This window comes from Mugil cephalus, chromosome 9 (assembly GCF_022458985.1).
Source record: "Mugil cephalus isolate CIBA_MC_2020 chromosome 9, CIBA_Mcephalus_1.1, whole genome shotgun sequence".
Classification (NCBI taxonomy): domain Eukaryota; kingdom Metazoa; phylum Chordata; class Actinopteri; order Mugiliformes; family Mugilidae; genus Mugil; species Mugil cephalus.
Window position 1 is genome coordinate 8,528,207 of NC_061778.1, and position 18,612 is coordinate 8,546,818.

Consider the following 18,612-nt stretch of genomic DNA (forward strand, 5'->3'; position numbering starts at 1 on the left):
GAGTGTGATTCGTCTTCATATTGGATTTTAACCAATCCAAAGAGATAGGAGTCTGTGGATCTGTGGATTTTTATTTTACTCCATTTTTTGTTCATTTCCAGTATCTTGCACATGCGGCTGATTACAGGGTTTTATCTCTGTGGCACAAAAGGGTTTCGCAGTGGCAGGCGATGCAGCTGCAGCAGAGTATGCAGTGAAGATTACTTTAGACCCAGTCCTCCCACTCATCCTTAAACATGCCTGCAAACACACGTGCACGTTAGCACTTCTATAGTATGATTTTCCATACTGGCCGCGGTGCTTCCTCCGACTCCTTTCGCCGTAAATTTAACAAACCCAAAGCAAGCCGACGTTCTCCAAATCAAACGTCCTCACTCTTTAAAACTAAACCCGGTCCTCACAGAGATGCTAGGACAGGAGCCTTCCAGCGCCCTCACACATATCTCATTTCCCCTTTTCATTTATTTGTCTGAGCTGTCGGCGGAAGAATGACAGCGTGTTCATAAGTGTCTGTAAAGCCATCCATCCCTGGACCTTTAAGCTTTTTTTTTTTCTTACTTCTTTAAGCTTCCAGCTGAATGACAAGTACAGGTCTGAGGAAGTGGAACTTAAAGATGGATTTTTTTCTGGTGTTTCGTCTTTTGTCTAACGGACAGATTCGTCAGCTGTGAGGTATTCTGAGTGCTGTTTCTCTCTTTTTATCTAGAGTTTGCCACAGAAGCTTCTTTAATGCACATTTGTTGTACTTTTGCAGCAGCGAGGCTGGTAGACCTTCGCTCTCAGAGTAGCGGATGACTGTTTTTTTGGCAGCCGTCCATATCTAATACATGATTTCGGAGCTGTTTCCCGGTTTTTAAGCAGTTAATGGTATTCTGCCTTTACTCTCTTGTTGCACAGTTCAGCATCTAAAGCTGCAGGGAATTATTTTATGCAACATTTTCATTTGGGTATAGTTTCTGTGCAGTATGCATAAAATGCTCTTGTTAACGATAAAAATCCTCTGAAGTGGATTTGAACGACTCGTGAATCGCAGATGATTTTCTTTCTAAACCGGTCCCAGCAGGTGGTTATTTCGCGGATTACTTTGTTCTGTCTGAGTGAAGGTGTCAATCAGTGAAACCAGGTGCAGCTGCATCTAAATCAAACGAGACTGTTGTTGCACAGCAGTAGTTAAACGTATCCGTTGCGCTGACACGCAGACAGACGCAAAATATACATTAGGATTGTTTGTGCGAGAATATAAAAGATGAGATGAAGCTTTAATGAGCCTCCTGGTGGGTATGAAACGGGAAATGGGATTAGAAACAGAAACGTTGAAAGTGCAATGCACCCATTACCCAGTACAATATAAAATAAACATTATACACATGAATAATTTAGGGCACATGCGGGTCCATAAAATGAGCAATTCAAATTTTCCTGTGCAAAGTGTGTGGCCTTGAAGAAGCACACCATAAAAAAATATAGCTTTCTGAACTGTTGCTCACCAATTCTCCCATATGATGAAACTCAATGAGCAAAATAATATAGAAATAAAAGAAAATGTACAAATATATGGACAGTGAAACAATATTGGAGCTATTTGTAACCAATGTACAAGTAAACTTGTCCAACAACAGCAGGATATATTTTAAGTAAGGAATATAATGTGCACTCTTACCGCATTTAGCACGTCAAGACACCAGTTTAACATTACCTCCAGAGGTCCTAAGCTATGGAATGATGTAGTCCACCACAGAGATATATGTCCTCTCATACTGCTTTTAAAAAGCATCTTAAAAAATATCTATTACTTACCTCAACACTCACTTTATTTGATAGATTTTGATTTTTCCCTTCCTGTTGGTGATCTAAGTAACTTTATTTTCATTGCTTCTCTGTCTCTTTGGAATCATTGTATCATTAGCCTTATCATTAGCCTGCATGTAATGTGCATTATGTAAGGCTAGGTTGGAACTCTGTGCAAACCTGTTAAGGCTCCATTCCCACCTCGCTCAGATTTGTAACACAATTTGTGCCAAACTAAACTAAAAAACAACAAGACAGTTGAGTTATGTTGTTTTAAACATGAGCTAGTAAAAGTACTTTTGTTAGAGCTAAAAGCTAATGTGTGGTAACACACGTTGGCATGTAAAAAAAAAAAAAAAAAAAAGCTTCTTGCTTTAACACTTCATGCTAGGATGATAAAAACATGCGGATTCAGATGTACCACGCTCACAGCATTGACTGTTTACACCAGTTCACACTTTTAGTCCAACCCTAACACTAACATTTGCAGGTTGTGCGCAGAAGTAACGTGAGAGATGTCCTCAGCTGAGCAGAAATATTTAGCTCTGCACCACCATCTGGTTGTGTCCATTTTTTTTTTGACAGAAAAGACATCACAAGGGACGTTTCCGAGTTTCGTCGTTTGATTGACATGAGTCACTTTTGTTTTCCCGTGACTGAATTCCAATCTGGTATCTGTCTACGTAGAAGGAAAACTGACACTCAAATCTCACACGAAGCCACCGTGTCTTACACAAGCGGGGACACACAGTTGAGTTGTCTGACGCACGCAGTGGGCCCAGACGCAAACAACCTTCTTCAGCTTCTTCAAGTTTTACATGTGTCTCATTGTAACTCTTCTCTTGTTGAACAAGTGCCCCCTGACCAAACGCACCCTCCCACCAGTCAAGCTACAAGCCCTAAGTCTAATTAGCTGCAGCACTTTTAAAACATGCATTGATTTTTAGAGTACAAAAAAAAAAAAAAAGAGATGACTGAATGTTATTTTAGTTGGACTTGAGCAGGTCGGTCCACAGAAATAAGTAAGTACTTCTGTTATGGCCGCTGGGCTTCCTGATTTGTGAGCTCCCAGGTGCAGCAGATTTTCCTCCGGAGGCTGATCTCGAGGCTGATTGCCACCCTGGAAGGACTGATTGGTCGAGAGGCTCCTTTTTAAACCCCATGCTGCCGTCACTCCGGGGCGACTGGAAGCTCTCTTGCAGTCGGCCTAACAACCAAATCTCTGCTTAATGTTTGAGGTACATGATGGAGTGTGTGGAAATTTTAGCTATTAAGCACATGTTTTGTTTGCCTAAGAGCTGTGTTATACACCGTTTTGGTCACACTGGTTAGATTTCCTTTATATAGACACATGCAGGTTTGGGTGTTGTTTATTAGTGTGTTTTGCTTTTGGTTACGGAGAAAGGTGCTGTGCTTTCTGGTGCCTTTATCGTTTCCACAATAAACCTTAACTGAAAACCTGTTTCACTTGGTTTTAATGTTGTCTCCCCCAGCCTTCCCCCAATTGCCATGGACTGGGTGAAATATTAAGAACAAAACCATTATGGGATAACCAAAGTTATTACAACTTATCCTGAGGAATCACTTGAATACTTAAACGTCTGCACTAACTGCAGTCCATTCAGGACTAGTAATTAGGATAAGTAAGAACTTCTCTTTGTGGTGGTGCAGGAGAGAAAGAATCATCAAAGTCTGTTTCATCTTCTGAGCATCACTGATATCTGTTCAAAATCACGAAAATCTAAAACAGATTTTTTTTTGACTCTCCTCCGAAGTGGCTAAAAGTACTGCGTGTGTTGATTTTTGGCGTAGCATGTAAGTGATCCACCTCCAGCAGCCTACTTACCTGACTCATCCCGTTTATGCCATTTTACAGGATAATCCCTCTAAGATGTCTCATTTTCATGGTGCGTCACTGGAAGTTTGCAGGGGCCTAAAATAAAGCCACAAAAGTGGTGTTTTGGTAATTGCACTTCTGCGCGGAATGAAATGGAGATGATGAAACGGAACATTTGTGGTCGAGGTCGGGGTCAATCGAGGTGGTTTCAACTCACTGCGAGCTGACAGGTTGAGGGATGTTTCTAAATCTCTTTTTTTTTCTCTCTCTCTCCCTCGGGGCGGTGGGCTGCAGGCAAATCTCACACTTGTACTTCTCTCTTGTTGTCCAAATCACATTTTTTTTTTTTTTTATGCTGTTCTCTTGTATATTCCAGAAACGGGAGATGTGGTTGACTTATTCCGCTTTGACTCTGTTTATTATTCGCGATTATTATTTACTGCTGAGCTCACCCTGCAGGAGATGATTCAGTACCCGGCGCTGTTAGGATTTCACGCAAAGCCTGTTTTACATTCTCCCCCTGTCCAAACACAGGCTTTCTTACATCTCTCAGCGCTTTGTTCGGATCAGCTGTGCGTCTCTTTCTTTTGATGGTTGTGTGTGTGTGTGTGTGTGTGTGATATCCCTGCGTCATTATATTCAGCTCACTACTGTGTGATTGGGTGGGAGGGAGTCCAAACAAAGAGGGAGTCCGAACAGACAAACTGAAAGACAAACTGTGACCGGCAGACCGGCCGCTGTGCGATCCAAATGGACGGGCCCGTGTAGAGCGGCGCCGCAGCCTCTCAGTGCTGCCAGGCAAGAGAGTGTGACAGAGGAGAGAACTCTGTCAGGTGGAGGAGTTTCATCCTGCATGACTCATCCGTGCTCTGAATGTCCTGGATGACAAGCTGTGACGGGCAGACAACTGTTTTGGTCATGTGGAACCGCACCACACTCTTGGCTTGTCGTCTTTGGCTGACTCCACATAATCTCCAAAACAACAGAGCTTGCCATCCCTCTCCTGTGAAAACGCGGTGGTGATTTATGCTTTAGTACAAACCGCATAATATTATCTTTGGTTGGTTAGACTTTTTTTTATATACTTTTTTTTTTTTTTTTAGTTTTCAACCACAAATTTAAATTTCTTTAGATACACATTAATGTGAATCCAACATGTTTTCGTAAAGGGATAAATGGAGGCAGAAGACGTCATCTTTCCACACGGATCGCCACCCTAGCCGAGACCATCTAAGCCTCCCGTAAACAGTTGGCCCCGCCCCATTGCTGCTAAGCCAATCACAAGGCTGCATATTACACGATGACTCTGTCAGGTTCCTCGCAATTGGCTGAGAGCCTAATAAGTCCCCAAGTGAAATCCCAGACCCATGCAGCAATATTAGCAGAAGAGAAGCTAACAGTGCAGCTCGCTCCCATCAGCCAAATACTGGGGCCAAAATAGCTTGATGATTCATTGTCCCGATTACATTTAGCTATGTTGGAGGTTGTAACTTGAATCTGCCAATTATTTTCTTTATCTGTCATCCTGCTGTTGCACATGTTTTAAATTAGAAAAAATGAACATGTGAACCTGTGTATTATTTGAATAGCCTAACGTTGATGCAAAATGCTAATAATAATGTATATTTGTAAACTGCACTAGTTTAGTTTAATATAGAACACACATAACAGGTAGGGGGTCACTACTTCATCTCTCCATCAGTTTGGGGGGTGAAAAACATTGAAGACCCCTGGACTAATCATTTCACCATCTATCCATCTGGCTTCTTCAGTTCTGAAAGATAGAAGTTTCACCATGAGTCTGCAGAGTATCTCGTATCGTCAGTGGATTATAGAACCATTAGTCTTGACAAAGGATACCATTCAGATTATCTGGCCATTACCGGACTAATAGTTATGTGAGTGTCCGGTGGGCACCACCCTCAGATGTAGCAAAATCCATAAAAACCAACCCCCCACCACTCATTTAATAATTTATCAGCTTACATCTATAACAAAACTTAAAAGTCATATTGTTTGAGTTTTAGATGTACCCCTGTGACTGTCTAGTGCTCAAAATAAACCCCTAAAACATCTTCAGACAAAATATTCCATTGTATTTGGGTCAGTGGAGCGTCCAGCATAGATGTACCAATACCAGGAGCTGCTATATTTGGTGTGACGCTGTACTACAAGAAAGAGACAAATATCTGGTAGAGCGGTTTAATAAGCGTGTCAAAGTATGTGTCTGCTCAGACTGTGTAAACACAGCTCGAGCCCAATTTAAGCGTTGGCTAAAGTGGCACATTATGTTTTCCTCTCGTATTCTCTAATCTGGAGCCGCTTGAAATAAATGCGCTTCATTGTTTGCCGTTCCGCTGGCCGTCGTGTTGTGTTTCGTCATTTTGTTTTTTTAACTTGCACATAAAGATATGTATTCACGATGTCACTGTCGTTGGTAAACTGTAACTAGATTACGCCGAAAATGGAGCAAATTGGCCCTGTGTTGGTGCAAGTTGCATCTGCATTAGAAGGTTGTCTAGTGGAGATCATTTTGTTTTCTGCAGAGAGAGAGAGAGAAAAACAGGATTTTTTTTTCCCTTTGTGACTCAGTCTTACTCTTCTTTGTGTGTGTGCGTCCCAGCAGATGTGATGGAGGGGAAGAGCGCCATTCTGCTCGGCATGAGTCAGTGGAACTCAAACGACCTGGTGGAGCAGATCGAAACTCTTGGACACATGGAGGACCAGTCGCATGGTATGATTCAACACACACACACACACACGTTTATAATCACACCCAGACAGAGATGTGCGTTTATCTTTGCTCACACATCCATGGCAAAGGTCCAAATTACCTAGATGTGTGTGAAGTTATCTGTTGAATGATGATAATAGTGGCGAGATCGTAAATGGACCGTGGCGTCTATTTAAAGCTACATTAAGTCATTTCTGACCACTTGGGCCCCGAGAGAGTAAAAGAACAGCCGTGATTTCATCTTATGGACGGGACAAAGTGTTCTCCAACTTTAAAATGCATCCAGATCCATCATCAGTGGCTACATTTACATGGACAGTGTCTCTTCACTAGTATTAATGTAAACACGGACACGGAGGTCTAGAGAACTCGACGCTAAGATTGAAAACCTGTCCCATACTTTTTTTTCTTCTTCGGGCCACTCTCTCTTGCAATCACAAGGTCAGCTATGTTTCTTAGCTTTAAGGAAACTAAACTACACAATTACCACAATGCTATAATTTACACCAATAGTGAAATGTCAATACTGTTCTGTTATTTATTTTTGTTGTTGTTGTTGTCCTTTTTCTTTCTGACTTGTCCCTTTGTCAGTATATTTTTAATTTATTGGGTTCTGGTAACCTACTAGTTGTTAGTCACATGGTGTGTGACATAATGGGAAGGCTCCACCCACTAAGCACATGCTGGTGTCCTTTTTAAGCTTTGTCATACTTCCTGTTTCTATGCCCTGACGAAGGCCAATATGGCTGCGACACGTGGGACCATGTACTTTTTGCCACGGTTAAAGTCTTTTTATACTTTTTACTACTCTTCAACCACAAAGTGCCTTTTGCAGTGTTTTGTTTTTGATCCCTCGCTTCACCCGTCACAAATAGAGCACCTGTGTAAAGAATGATTTTGAAGTCTCCTGAGTGCTTTAAGTCCTTTGTATCTTCTCAGATATTTGATCAGTTGGGGATTTAGGGGACTTGGAGCTCGGTTTAACACCTTTTGCTTTTTTTTTTCTAGTTGACCCTAAAGCGTTTTTGTGGATGGTTGTTGCCATCAAGGAGGTTCATTGCTATGGGGTGGGGGTGCCTGGTCTGGTCTAGGTGGGTGCTACATGTCTAAATAACATCCACATGAATGAATGCCAGGTCCAAACGTTTCCCAGCAGAATGTTGTATTGTCACAAGCTGGTCAATGTTATTTACTTCTCCTGTCAGTGGTCATAATGTTATGCCTGATCGGTGTGTATTGCCTGGTTTGACACAGTAGTAAATATCCTGGCATTTACATTCTGGTTCCTGGGACCATACCTGTATCTATATCTTAAGTTGCTTCACATTCTTCTTAAATCACTTCTTAACTTTGTGTTTTTGCCGTTTAGAAGAAACAAGAGTTTGTTGTGACACTGCGGTAGATTTCAGCTGATATTAGTCGCTTTGTTCGGTTCAGTTCAGGTTTCGCAGTCGTTGATTATTCGGTGGATTCACTTTTTCACCTTAAGCGATTGCATCTCTGAGATACACTTCAGTTCATTTAATAGGCAGCGAACGCATCGACGAGCACGTGTTCGGCTGTGAGTCACGTTCCTTCAGTTCAATAGTATGTGAGTCTTTTGCTACTCTATGCTCTTGTGCTAAGTACAAGCCTTACACACGCACACATACACAAATGCACACACACACACACACACGCTCTCACACACTGTAAATGAGGTCAACTTACTTGCTCAATTATGAAATTACGGAAACTGCAATTTCAGGCGCCATTGAACGGAGATCCACTGCCTGACAGCTACTGCTTCAGAGACAGAGTTGAGTCAGCAGAGTTGGTTCTTATACAGTTTGTTGTCAGCTGTTTTTTGTTCTTTATGCCGTTACTGTGACACTGGGTTAAGGTGTGGTCTGAAAAAACAAAACGGTGAGGTAACAATAAGGTCTTTTAAATTGCTTTTTTTTTATATATATATTTCTGTGTCGGTAGCGTCTCTGTAACATGTTGCATTTCCAATCATTTAAACGCAACAAAGTGAAGAAAGATTCCTGCTTGCCTGGTGTGAACGTGGTTTTGTTACCAATTGCACGTATGATCATAAATAAATTAAAGCACGTAGCGAGCAGAAGACAAGCGTGTCGGGTGGCTCAGATATATCATACAGATGTGCAGCGCTCTCCCTCTTCATGCTCGGTGACGCCTGGGGAAAATGACTGAGTTGCAAATGTCTGCGTTAACCCTCTGCTTTTTTTTTTTTTGCTTTTTTTTGCTTTTTTACTGCTCCTCAGTTTATTTATGCGCATTTAAATCGCCATTTGAAATGAAATTTTCTCTTTAAAAAGCAAACAGCTCCTAATGTGCCTTGCACGTCTGTATGAGGCTGCCATCGAATCCCAAACAAAGCTGGGACAGAACTACTAATGGGTTGAGCACAGAAACGTATCAAGTTATCTGTGCTCTTTTTCTTGTCCAGTCCGTCTCTCAAAGGAAATCTAAACTTAATGAGGCAAATAGTAAATAAAAGTTATTTTTTTTTGTTGTTTTGAAAGTTTTAACCTCTTTCCTTATTATCTGCTCAGTATTATCTGTGCCTTCACTTCTAGCTCCTAAGGATTAACATGCCATAACACTGATGTTCTTTATTTTGTTAAAAAGAATTTTCTTGATCCTCACTTAGGCCACAAATCAAAAAATGCCCACATTTGTTTCACATGTGTAGAAGCAAGTCTGCACAGAGCAAAAGAAAGATCTTGCGACGCTCTATCACATCTGATATCAACCCTCAAAGATGACTTTAAATCAAATGATTCTCCCAGCAGATTCTCCCCATGAGAAACATATTCAATTACATTCTTTTATCAGAGCCTCTGGTGAGATTATCTTACCACGGCAACTGAATTTTTGCATTGCCCTGAGAATTAACATCACAGTGTATTCCACACTCTAACAAAAGTTGAGTTTGTGCCTTTAAAGATGATAAGTCAGTGCTGAGATTTATGCAGATGAGGGGTTTTAATTGCTCGGTCCACAGCAGGGGGACTTTGTGCGAGTGGAAATTCAAAAGTTGTCGAGAGCGAATCGCTTTTAATGTTTTTACGACCTTCTTTCCATCCTCCGTTATGGTTTTATGTGCAAATCTTAAGTGGTGCTTCAGGTATAAAACATTACATATACATAAAGACCCATGCATAAATGTCATACATTGTGTAGCTTTTTCTCGTGGAAGGATGACTGACTTTGCCTCACTATTTGACAAAAGCAGCAGGTGGCAAAAACGCACGGTGTAGTTTTACGTTTGAATGCGGCAAATAGCAATCAGAGGCCATTTTACATTTTACCACGGAGTACAGGACAAAAATCACCGGCAATTGCACCCCAGCACAACTGTCAATCATGCACCGATAGCGCGGCACTTGTTTACTGATACGGCTCTTGTCATAAAGGTCGGCTCTGAGGCTCGACAAACTGGAGTGGATGCTTTTAATCACCGCGATCCTGTGGGAGGATGGCGCGGTCCTGCGGAGATGAAAGAAGCCGCTCCTGCAGGGATGCTGTACCCAGTAGTGCGGTGCTAAACTTAAGAAGTGGGTACACGGTGGATATTTTAACACTCCCCTCCCCCTCCCACACACACACACACACAGCTCATCAGCGAGCCACTCACTAGAACCAGTAATGACCTGTGAAGTGCCCCGCTGCAGTCATTTATTTTAACAGTGCTCCACGATAATGTTACAGCATGATTCTGGCAAATTAAACGACATTCTGTTTTTTTTTTTGTTTTTGTTTTTTTTTTATCTTTTAATTAATATAACGGAAAGAGCAGTTGGACAACGTGAATGCACAGTTTCATGTGCAGCAAGCTAATGACACAACATACAGCATGGTGGCCAAGGCTTATTAAAAAATAATAATAATACACTAATCAATAATAAATGGTCTGTGTGGCCAAACCAGTTCATTCCTCTCTGACACCACCCTCCATTATTGTCCTCTATCACATAGGTCTTCAACAGGAGGTCCGTGACCCCTAGGGGTCCGTGGAGGTACTGCAGGTGGATCGCAAAATCTTTGGTTGATAAGACATTTTTTATATATATATTTTTTTAAATTTCCCTTCAAATTCAGCCCACTGTTTCATACAGAGTGCCACCTGTCAATCTAAGCTTCCTGTGCACAGTAGATCAGACCCCAGTAGACATACTTGGTGCGCAGCCTTTCATACGGGTGGAGGTGATCAATCACAATCCTTCGAGGAGGCAAAATTGGATAGGGACCACAGTAAACAAACGTAGCGTCTGAGCAGGACGTGAGTTAGCTGCACTGAAAGAAGATTCTCAGAAATATTACAGATGCAGATGAACCTCTGAATCAACCGCAAGAAACTGGCCAGCATGATGAAAAGGGCGCGTTAACGCTGTGTCCACATTAGCTAGAATAACGTGTGCAGATTTTCTGGGTGACACACACCTGAACACATCAGTGTCGAGCTCATTTGCTCAACGCATCTGTTTTAGACGCTGTCTAAGACAGCGGTAAAAAGCTACTGTATCGCTCGTCTTATTCTTTACTGCAGTATTTCCATGTCATTTTATGTCGAAGGTCATAAACGTATCATCGTCAGGGACCTGTTCTCCAGTCCCACGGCTGCCTCAGAAACAAGCGATGAACAGCTTGTCAGTGACACGTGATCGTTCTTTAAGCTGACGCGAGTGTTCGTTAACAAACATTTGCGTATTTACACAGTCCACGGGGACGTATTTGGCTCTTAAGCTGCTCACACGATAAGGTGACTAGAGAGAGGTGTTGATTGGATGGGACAGGATGATTATATCAGCCTCCAGCTGCCGTTGACATCACTTACCGTAAATCTATGATCTTGGCTCACGCGCTGGAAGTCTGACGACAAAAGTCGGAGCCTCCTTTACACACCATTTCTCCATCAATGGAGGAGTGTGTGGCGTTGGAGCTAGCATGGCTGGTGTCAGATTAAACAGGTGGGCCCGCTGCTGTTAACCGAGGATACGTTTGCATAAATGCATTAACATGACGTACTGTGCATTGCGTCTGCACAGACCTTATGTCGGTCCGTGCGCCGTGTGAGATTTTGAAGCGAGACATCGTTACGACTTGCAACAATCTCCGTCTGTAACCTGCGTGTCTCCCCGCCATCTTCAGACTGACACCCGCTGAGGCTGTCCTTCTTTAGACTTGACAATGTCTGAAAACATCCCGGTCGGGCTTCTTTATGAAAAATAAAGGATGGCGCAGATTATATGTTCCCTCTGTAATGAAATCAGTATGAAGCTGTGCCCCACGCAACATTTTCTTCCCATCTCAGTCGCACCACAGGACCGAAATGACAAAGCGTGTGTGTAAACAGTAGTGATATTGTGTCCTTTTCTTTTTTTCTTTTTTTTTTTTTTCAGGCAACATATTGCATTTAAAACGTGCGGAACACTTCGCAGAACACTTTCAAGCTCAGCCACAGCCCTTGAGAGTCTTATTTGGTTATTATTTGTAATTACATTCTACCTCTCCTTCCCTCTCTCTGCCTCTCATCCTTAAATTGCAACCAAGTCAAACACACCCAAAATAGAAACCCTCAACCCCAATGTGGTGCTGCATACAAATGTGCACGGGCCTGCTGGGGCTCTTCATTGTTTGGGTATTTACGTCCTGCAGGTGTGGGGGCACAGGAATTATTAAAGACGTAAATTTAGCTTTGCAGGCCTGGACGACGAAAAGATCTGAAAGCCGCAGGGTTAATGTACAGACGTGTCAGTTTCAGTGAACGGGTTGGCCAGCAAGTAATGGCGTATAACAGGAAGATGTATTTTTTCCAAATAGTTTTGGTGCATTTGGTGCTTTGTTGGACGTAGATTTGCCTTGGCCTCGAGCAAAATTGTATTACACACTAGGGTTCCTGGTCTCCATCTAGGAGTGTCTCATGTGTCCACGATATATGGAAATATTGTTCCCATAAACACAAGCACTCTAATACTGTACTGTATATTGTCATATACACGTTTTTTTTTTTACCTGAATCAATTGATTTCTTGGCCATGAGTGCAGCAGGCTGTAAACACGCTCCTGACCTATTATCGCCTTATGAAGCTGACAGGATATCTGCAGACAGAGGGCAACATTAGCATTGATTTGGAATTGGGTTTTTTTCGTGGACCTCAATGAATCTAAGTCTGCTATCGATTTTCCCTTTAGCTCTGCTTTCTGGTTTCCACCTCCTCCCGGGGGAAATATCTGGCTCTTTAGGCACTAAGTGCACTGTTATATTCATGGCGCTTATCTGTGTGCTCTTCGGTGTGGGCCGGGCAATTTACGCCGGGTTTTTAAATGCGGTGGTAAACGATGCCGACGGGGGAACCGTGACGGAGAGAGAGCGCTGTCGCATAAAGCCAAACGGTTAGTCGGGAGGCGCTGTAAAATTCCACAGGATTGGGGGAAACTTGAGAGTAGGGTGCTAGCTGCGTCGTGTGGTCCGCTGTCAACGGGAGAAACGTTTAGACGAGCGTCATGTCACACTGAGGACTACCGAGCCCACAACAACGTGTCCAAATTGTCTGCACAGTTCCTGTTGAAGATTTGCTGCGGTGTAATTGTCAGTTTTAATAGCTGGTAAATTAGTCATTAAAAACCACAGCAGCTCCAGCTACCCATTTGTTTAATCAACTTGTTGCTCGTTGTTTACTGTCAGTGGTTCCTAATAAAAAATAAAAAAATAGAGGAGGTCTGGATTGGATTTAGTGCTGTATGTGTTTTTCCGTGAAAAGACGTCTGGAATCGCAATCTGTCATCATCAGGACGGTGCGGCTGGACCTCTGTACGTCTGAGCTTGTGTAACGGTTGAGCTGTGACACCCACAACTACTCTTTGATCTCCGTCTATTTCCAGTTCCTCAAAAGCACATCTCGGCTTATAACCTCTCTTCCTCCACTCTCAATTATAGTTTCCTTCCCTCTTGCGTTTCTCGCTTTCTCTCACCATCCGTCGCCCCGGCCTCATCATGTCCTGTTATTCCCCCTCTTCTGTTTTCCTACATTCATTACCTCATGAGCCATGGGCAGCTATAAACACTTCCCTTCCCAATGGAGGGGACTTACAGTGATGGAAACCGCAGCAACAGAGAGGAATGCCTGCAGCACAACTGCCCCTTATTTTCCACTGTCCTCGTCTTCTTCTTCTTCTTCTTCTTCGTCTTCTTCATCTCTGCTCGGTGACATGCCGTGATCCAGCATCAGCCACTGCTCCCACATTGTTCGGGCTCCCCATCTGTCCGCTACGCAAACACTGTCATCTGTATATTTATGCAGTGTTCTTTTCATCATCGCCTTCCTCCACTTCATTCACTTGCTGGTGCTGCATCTTATTGTGAGACATACTGAAATAGCCGCATTATATAAGTGATCTTTTTCAAAAATCGAATCCTTTAAAAACAAAAAAAAAAAAAAAAAAGAAAACAAAAAAGAAAACGGTGACTCTGGCTTGGCTGCTTCGCCGGTGTGCGCTGCCAAGTTGGAACAACGTGCGCTGAGATGGGCTGCGTCAGTGGAAGCTCGGAGTTTGGTGGAGATGACTAAGTGATAAGCGCGGCCAAACGGCCCAACACAGACAATTTCTCCTCTTGCACCGTAATGTATGATGGGAATATAATTCTGCACAAAGTGACCCAGGGAGAAATACTGTATTGAATGGAGGGGAATGATTTTTTCATTTTCTGTGGAGCGCCGTGGCTCTCTTTCCTGCATGCGCCCCGTAGCTCTATTCAGGAACACAGAGAGAGGGACAGAAAACATGAATTTAAGGTCTGAGGCTCATTTGTATTCTGCCCGTGCGTCCCCCCAGTCATTTTTATCACACGCAAACGCTCGCATGTGCATAATCTCTCTTTCTCTCTTACTTTAATTTGCATTAAATTAATGTTTTTCAGCGCAGGCGGCATAGAAAACTGGCAAAAAACACGAAGACAAAGGCAATTTCGTTGCAGAATCGCAATGAAAGGCGGCAAACAAAGGAGCACAAAAGATGGAGAGTGAGATAATGATAAAAAGTGACTGAGTGACCTGAGCTGAAAGACAGCGAAGCTAATGAGGTAATGCCTCACCGTTGTGGCTTTTGTCGATAGAGGCTTTTTTTTGTCTGTTCCCGCCATTCTTCGCCTGTGATTGTTTATCTGTAGGTTCACACGTGCGTGCATACATGTGAGCACGCTTGTCTGAGACGATATGAAGCAAGAAATTGTACGTGTTCGCACACCGAGAGCAGATAATCACACCCAAACGACACTGTCTGCGCCTGGAGTTGCGTGGGGCGTGTGGGGGTGGGGCTATTGTAGAAATTAAAATGAATAAATGTGTGCGGCGCGCCACACCTCTCTGCTACACATAGATTTCTTCTGCTTGTGGTTCACGCTCTGCTTGGTCCTTTTAAACGTGTGGCCGCAACATGAATGACATCCAGCTACCATGGTGATACCGTCAGTGTAGTGCCACTTAGCTCCCTGGCTTATTGCACCTATTAACCATGTTGTACATTACTGAACGTGGTCATTGGTGTTTGTTCCCGATTTTAATCAGCTGTTTTGCAAACAGTTAACTGTTGAGTGTGCTCTATGGAGAACAAAGAACGGGAAGAACGAACATGCTTATTGTCGTTATTTCTTGCTGTGATTTAGAGATGGCGAAAAGGCGTTTCAGTGGTATAAAGCGCTAGAGACTGGTGAGTGTGTCCGGTGTGAAACTAGAGGTGAGTTCATCAGTCGCGTTAGGTTAAATCACCAAAACTACTCTGTTTTCATCTTTTAGTAAACCCCAAAGCCCTGAATATAAACTCTAACAATCACATCAGTGCTTTTCATTAAAGGAGAGATCGTCTGCAGCCTCACCTGCAAGTGAACTTGAAACACTTCTTTTTGAGTTCTTTGAGATGGTCCCATGAGTTTGAGAAAAGCAAAAGGCGTTTTCTTGTGATTTTCTCTTTTTATTTTTCTTCAAGAAATTAGTCTTTAAGATAAAAGGCCATTCTTCTAGGTGGAGTTTGCATGTTCTCCCTGTGTCTCCGTGTGGTTTTCTCCAGGTACTCTGGCCTCCTCCCACCTCCACAGACACGCTCGGTAGATTGATTGGTGACTCTAAATTGACCCTAGGTGTGAGTGTGAATGGTTGTTTGTCTCTGTGTTAGCCCTGCGATAGACTGGCGACCAGGGTGCCAGGGGTCCGGGGTGTATCCCGGCTCTGTCAAAGCTGGGACAGGCTCCAGCGACCCCAGCGACCCCGGTGGAGATAAGCGGTAGGGAGGCCGTTTTTGGCAAACGTGGCCTTGCAAGATTTTTTTAAATTTATCGTGGCTTTATAAACAGTTTGCATCGGTGATAATCGGTGTAATTGATTTTTTTTTTCTTTGATCAACCATAAGCATTTCATGATTTCTTATGTGTTGTATAAAAAAATAATAATTACAAATTGTCACAAGTTAGATAATATGGTGAATACTGTTTTTTGTTTTTTTTTCAGCCAGCTGTCAGTTTTCATATTGTACTGCATTAAAATATCGCATGCTACATATGTCAGCACTGGATCTGATCCAGCATTCTGATCTAACCTAATCTGAACCCTGTCATGAATGCTAAGTGAGAATCTGCTGCCTAAATTTGGCCGTCTGGAGATTTGAATAATTAGCCGCACAACAGCCACTGCATGTAGATGGGAGGCGGTTGGGACTGTAAGTTACAGTCAGTGTTTATACTGTGCCGGCGTGTGTGTGTGTGTGTGTGCGTGCGTGTGGTCAGCAGGTTTTCTCATGCAGTGGAGCTGGTAGCCTCTCCCGGGGTCTTTTTTTTGCAGTAGGTCAGTGTGACAGACCCCGGTGCCAGCAGCAGTGAACAGATGGCTCAGTGTGTTTGCATGCCAGAGGTCAGAGGAGGCTGCTCACCCAGTCGGGGAGCGGTACTCTTCTAAATGAGCACCCTCACCTGTTTGCTACCAAACAGCACACACCGGGGTGTTACACATGATTTCTTCGCGTCTTACATAAATTACCCTGCCGGCATCTCACCCACGGTGACACGTCGCCTTATCGCAAAAACCTCCTATCCTCTCCTGCACAGGAGTCCACACTTTGCAGCAGTCACAGAGGCGTTTCTTATCATAATAAAACAGCAAATTGAAGCTACAGTAAGTCCGTCTATCCATCCATGCACACACGCACACACTTGTATACACATATGCTGCTTGTAGACACGTCTCTAAAGGTAGTGCAGCATGTTAATGTCAAATATACATCCATGCATGTATAAAAATAGTTTGTTAGTTCTCTGAGCCAATAAACAAGAGACTTTAAATAAATACTGAGAAACCAAAAGCCAGATTAGCAACTTTGTATACCATTAGGAGTACCTTAAATTGTTTTCTGCACGCAAAGCAGAGCCAGTAGGCCACTAGGCAGAGGACTGTGGACTATATACTTAGAAGGACGTTTGAACACTGCGCGGCGTAACCTGTACTGTAGCTTTTATTTTTTAGATTTGTGGGGACTGAATCAAGTCGTCATTAGAGGCGGCGGTGCAGTTTTTAGCGCTTGTGCATTTGCTTGGCTTTTCTGCCCTCGAAGTCAACGTCAGGTTAGAAATATTACAGCTACTTTCTGCATGACTTGAGAGGCTCATAAACCAGGTAATTACCTCAGCCCCAGTGACGACAAACAAATTTCACCATCTACCAGTTCGCCGGCTGTTCTTTTACCCGGAGAGAGGTTTTCATTTTATATTTCTACATGAAGCCACAAACTGTTTGCTCAGATTCGGTCACACGCCGACTATCCCTCACCTAAAAGAAAATCAGTTTGCAGTTTCCAATAAAACCAAACAGAAGGATGTGACACATCCTTGCCAATTAAAGTAAACTCGCCCGTGGTTTTCCCAAAGTTGCGCGTGTGAACAGAGCAGGTGGCAAAGACGCCTCAGAGTGATTTCCCCTCCGATCTCACCTTGGCTCAGACAGAGACGATTATTTCAAGGCATTTTATTCAAAGCACACGGAGCCTGTTAACTGTGATTTATATTTACAGCACACGGTTTTTGTTGCGGTACCGCACCTGCGCGCCGGAATGTGTGCATAATCAGTTCCCTCGAGTGTAATCAGAGGCTTTGTTCTGCGTCACACCTTTTTGTCTTGTCGCTCGAAACCGTCCTCACGACTCGGAATCAAACATTATTTACAAGAACGAGACAATGCCCCTGTTTTCTGTGCAAGTCTTCCCAGAAACACAGATAATTCACCCCAGTCGTGTAACTCTCTAATGAGGTGATTCACACTCCAGCAAGCAGCCAACACTGAGGGCATTTTACCATTTTCATAATCCCGGAGAAGATATAAATCTAAAAAAAAAGCCAATGTTCCCGATGGCGAACGCAGTCTTTCGCTCTCATCCGGCCGCTCTTCTTTTTCTCCCATCTGCTCGAGTGGAAGGTGATGGACGCACGAGTGGAGGCGGCCGTGGTCGAACCGCGAGAGGAAGGAGATTGGGAGAGAGATACACGGAAAACAAAAGAGGAAAAGTGGCCATCCATTTGTGAGACAGAGACGTTTTAAATCGTAGTAACGCTGACGGAATGACACACAGGAGGGATGCAAACGGGGATCGATACATCAATATTTCATCCCTCTGCCTTCAGCTCTAGTAGAGTTCTCTGTAGAGCCTTTTCATCTTTAGCCCCCCTCTGTCTGGGGTCAATTTTCTCTCTCTCTCGTAGAGAGCTGTGAAATATCACAGGCTCCGGTATGTCAGCAGATGCACCGATGCGATGTGTTCGTCCGCTGTTAGCACGCCGCTGACTCGGGTTTAAGCCACTGGAAACGACCCCGGTGCAGTTGAAATGTGTGTGTTGTCTTCATTTTGTCGGTAGAGAATGATTGCCGTGAGAGAACTGGTAAATACCACTAAGCTTCATGAAGCACCTATTGACCAGGACAGGAAGAAACAAAAGAAATGAAAACAGAAAAGCCGCTGGATTTCAGGAAAGAAAAAGGAGAATCTGTTCCCTTTAACCACAGGAACTCGGTTTGTGCCACTGAACTGCGCCAATAGAAATATGATTGTGTCAGTTTGCTCCAATATCAGACGAACGTCTCTCTCCCTCATTGAATTCAGGGGCAGCTCAGCGTGAGTCCTGCTTTCACAAATGATGGAGTGGATGAAGCTCTGCTACTCCCTCCGACTGTCTTTCCCACAATCTGCTGAATTCAGCTGTTTGCCGACG

The 18,612-nt window shown here is 43.4% G+C and overlaps 1 protein-coding gene across 1 annotated transcript in view; it reads left to right on the forward strand.

Moving 5' to 3' along the window:
* pitpnm3 (PITPNM family member 3) overlaps positions 1 to 18,612 on the forward strand; it is an 87,017-nt gene that overhangs the window by 26,166 nt on the left and 42,239 nt on the right. The window contains 1 exon segment of the mRNA XM_047594929.1: positions 6,252 to 6,359. Coding sequence (XP_047450885.1) covers positions 6,252 to 6,359 — 108 coding nt within the window.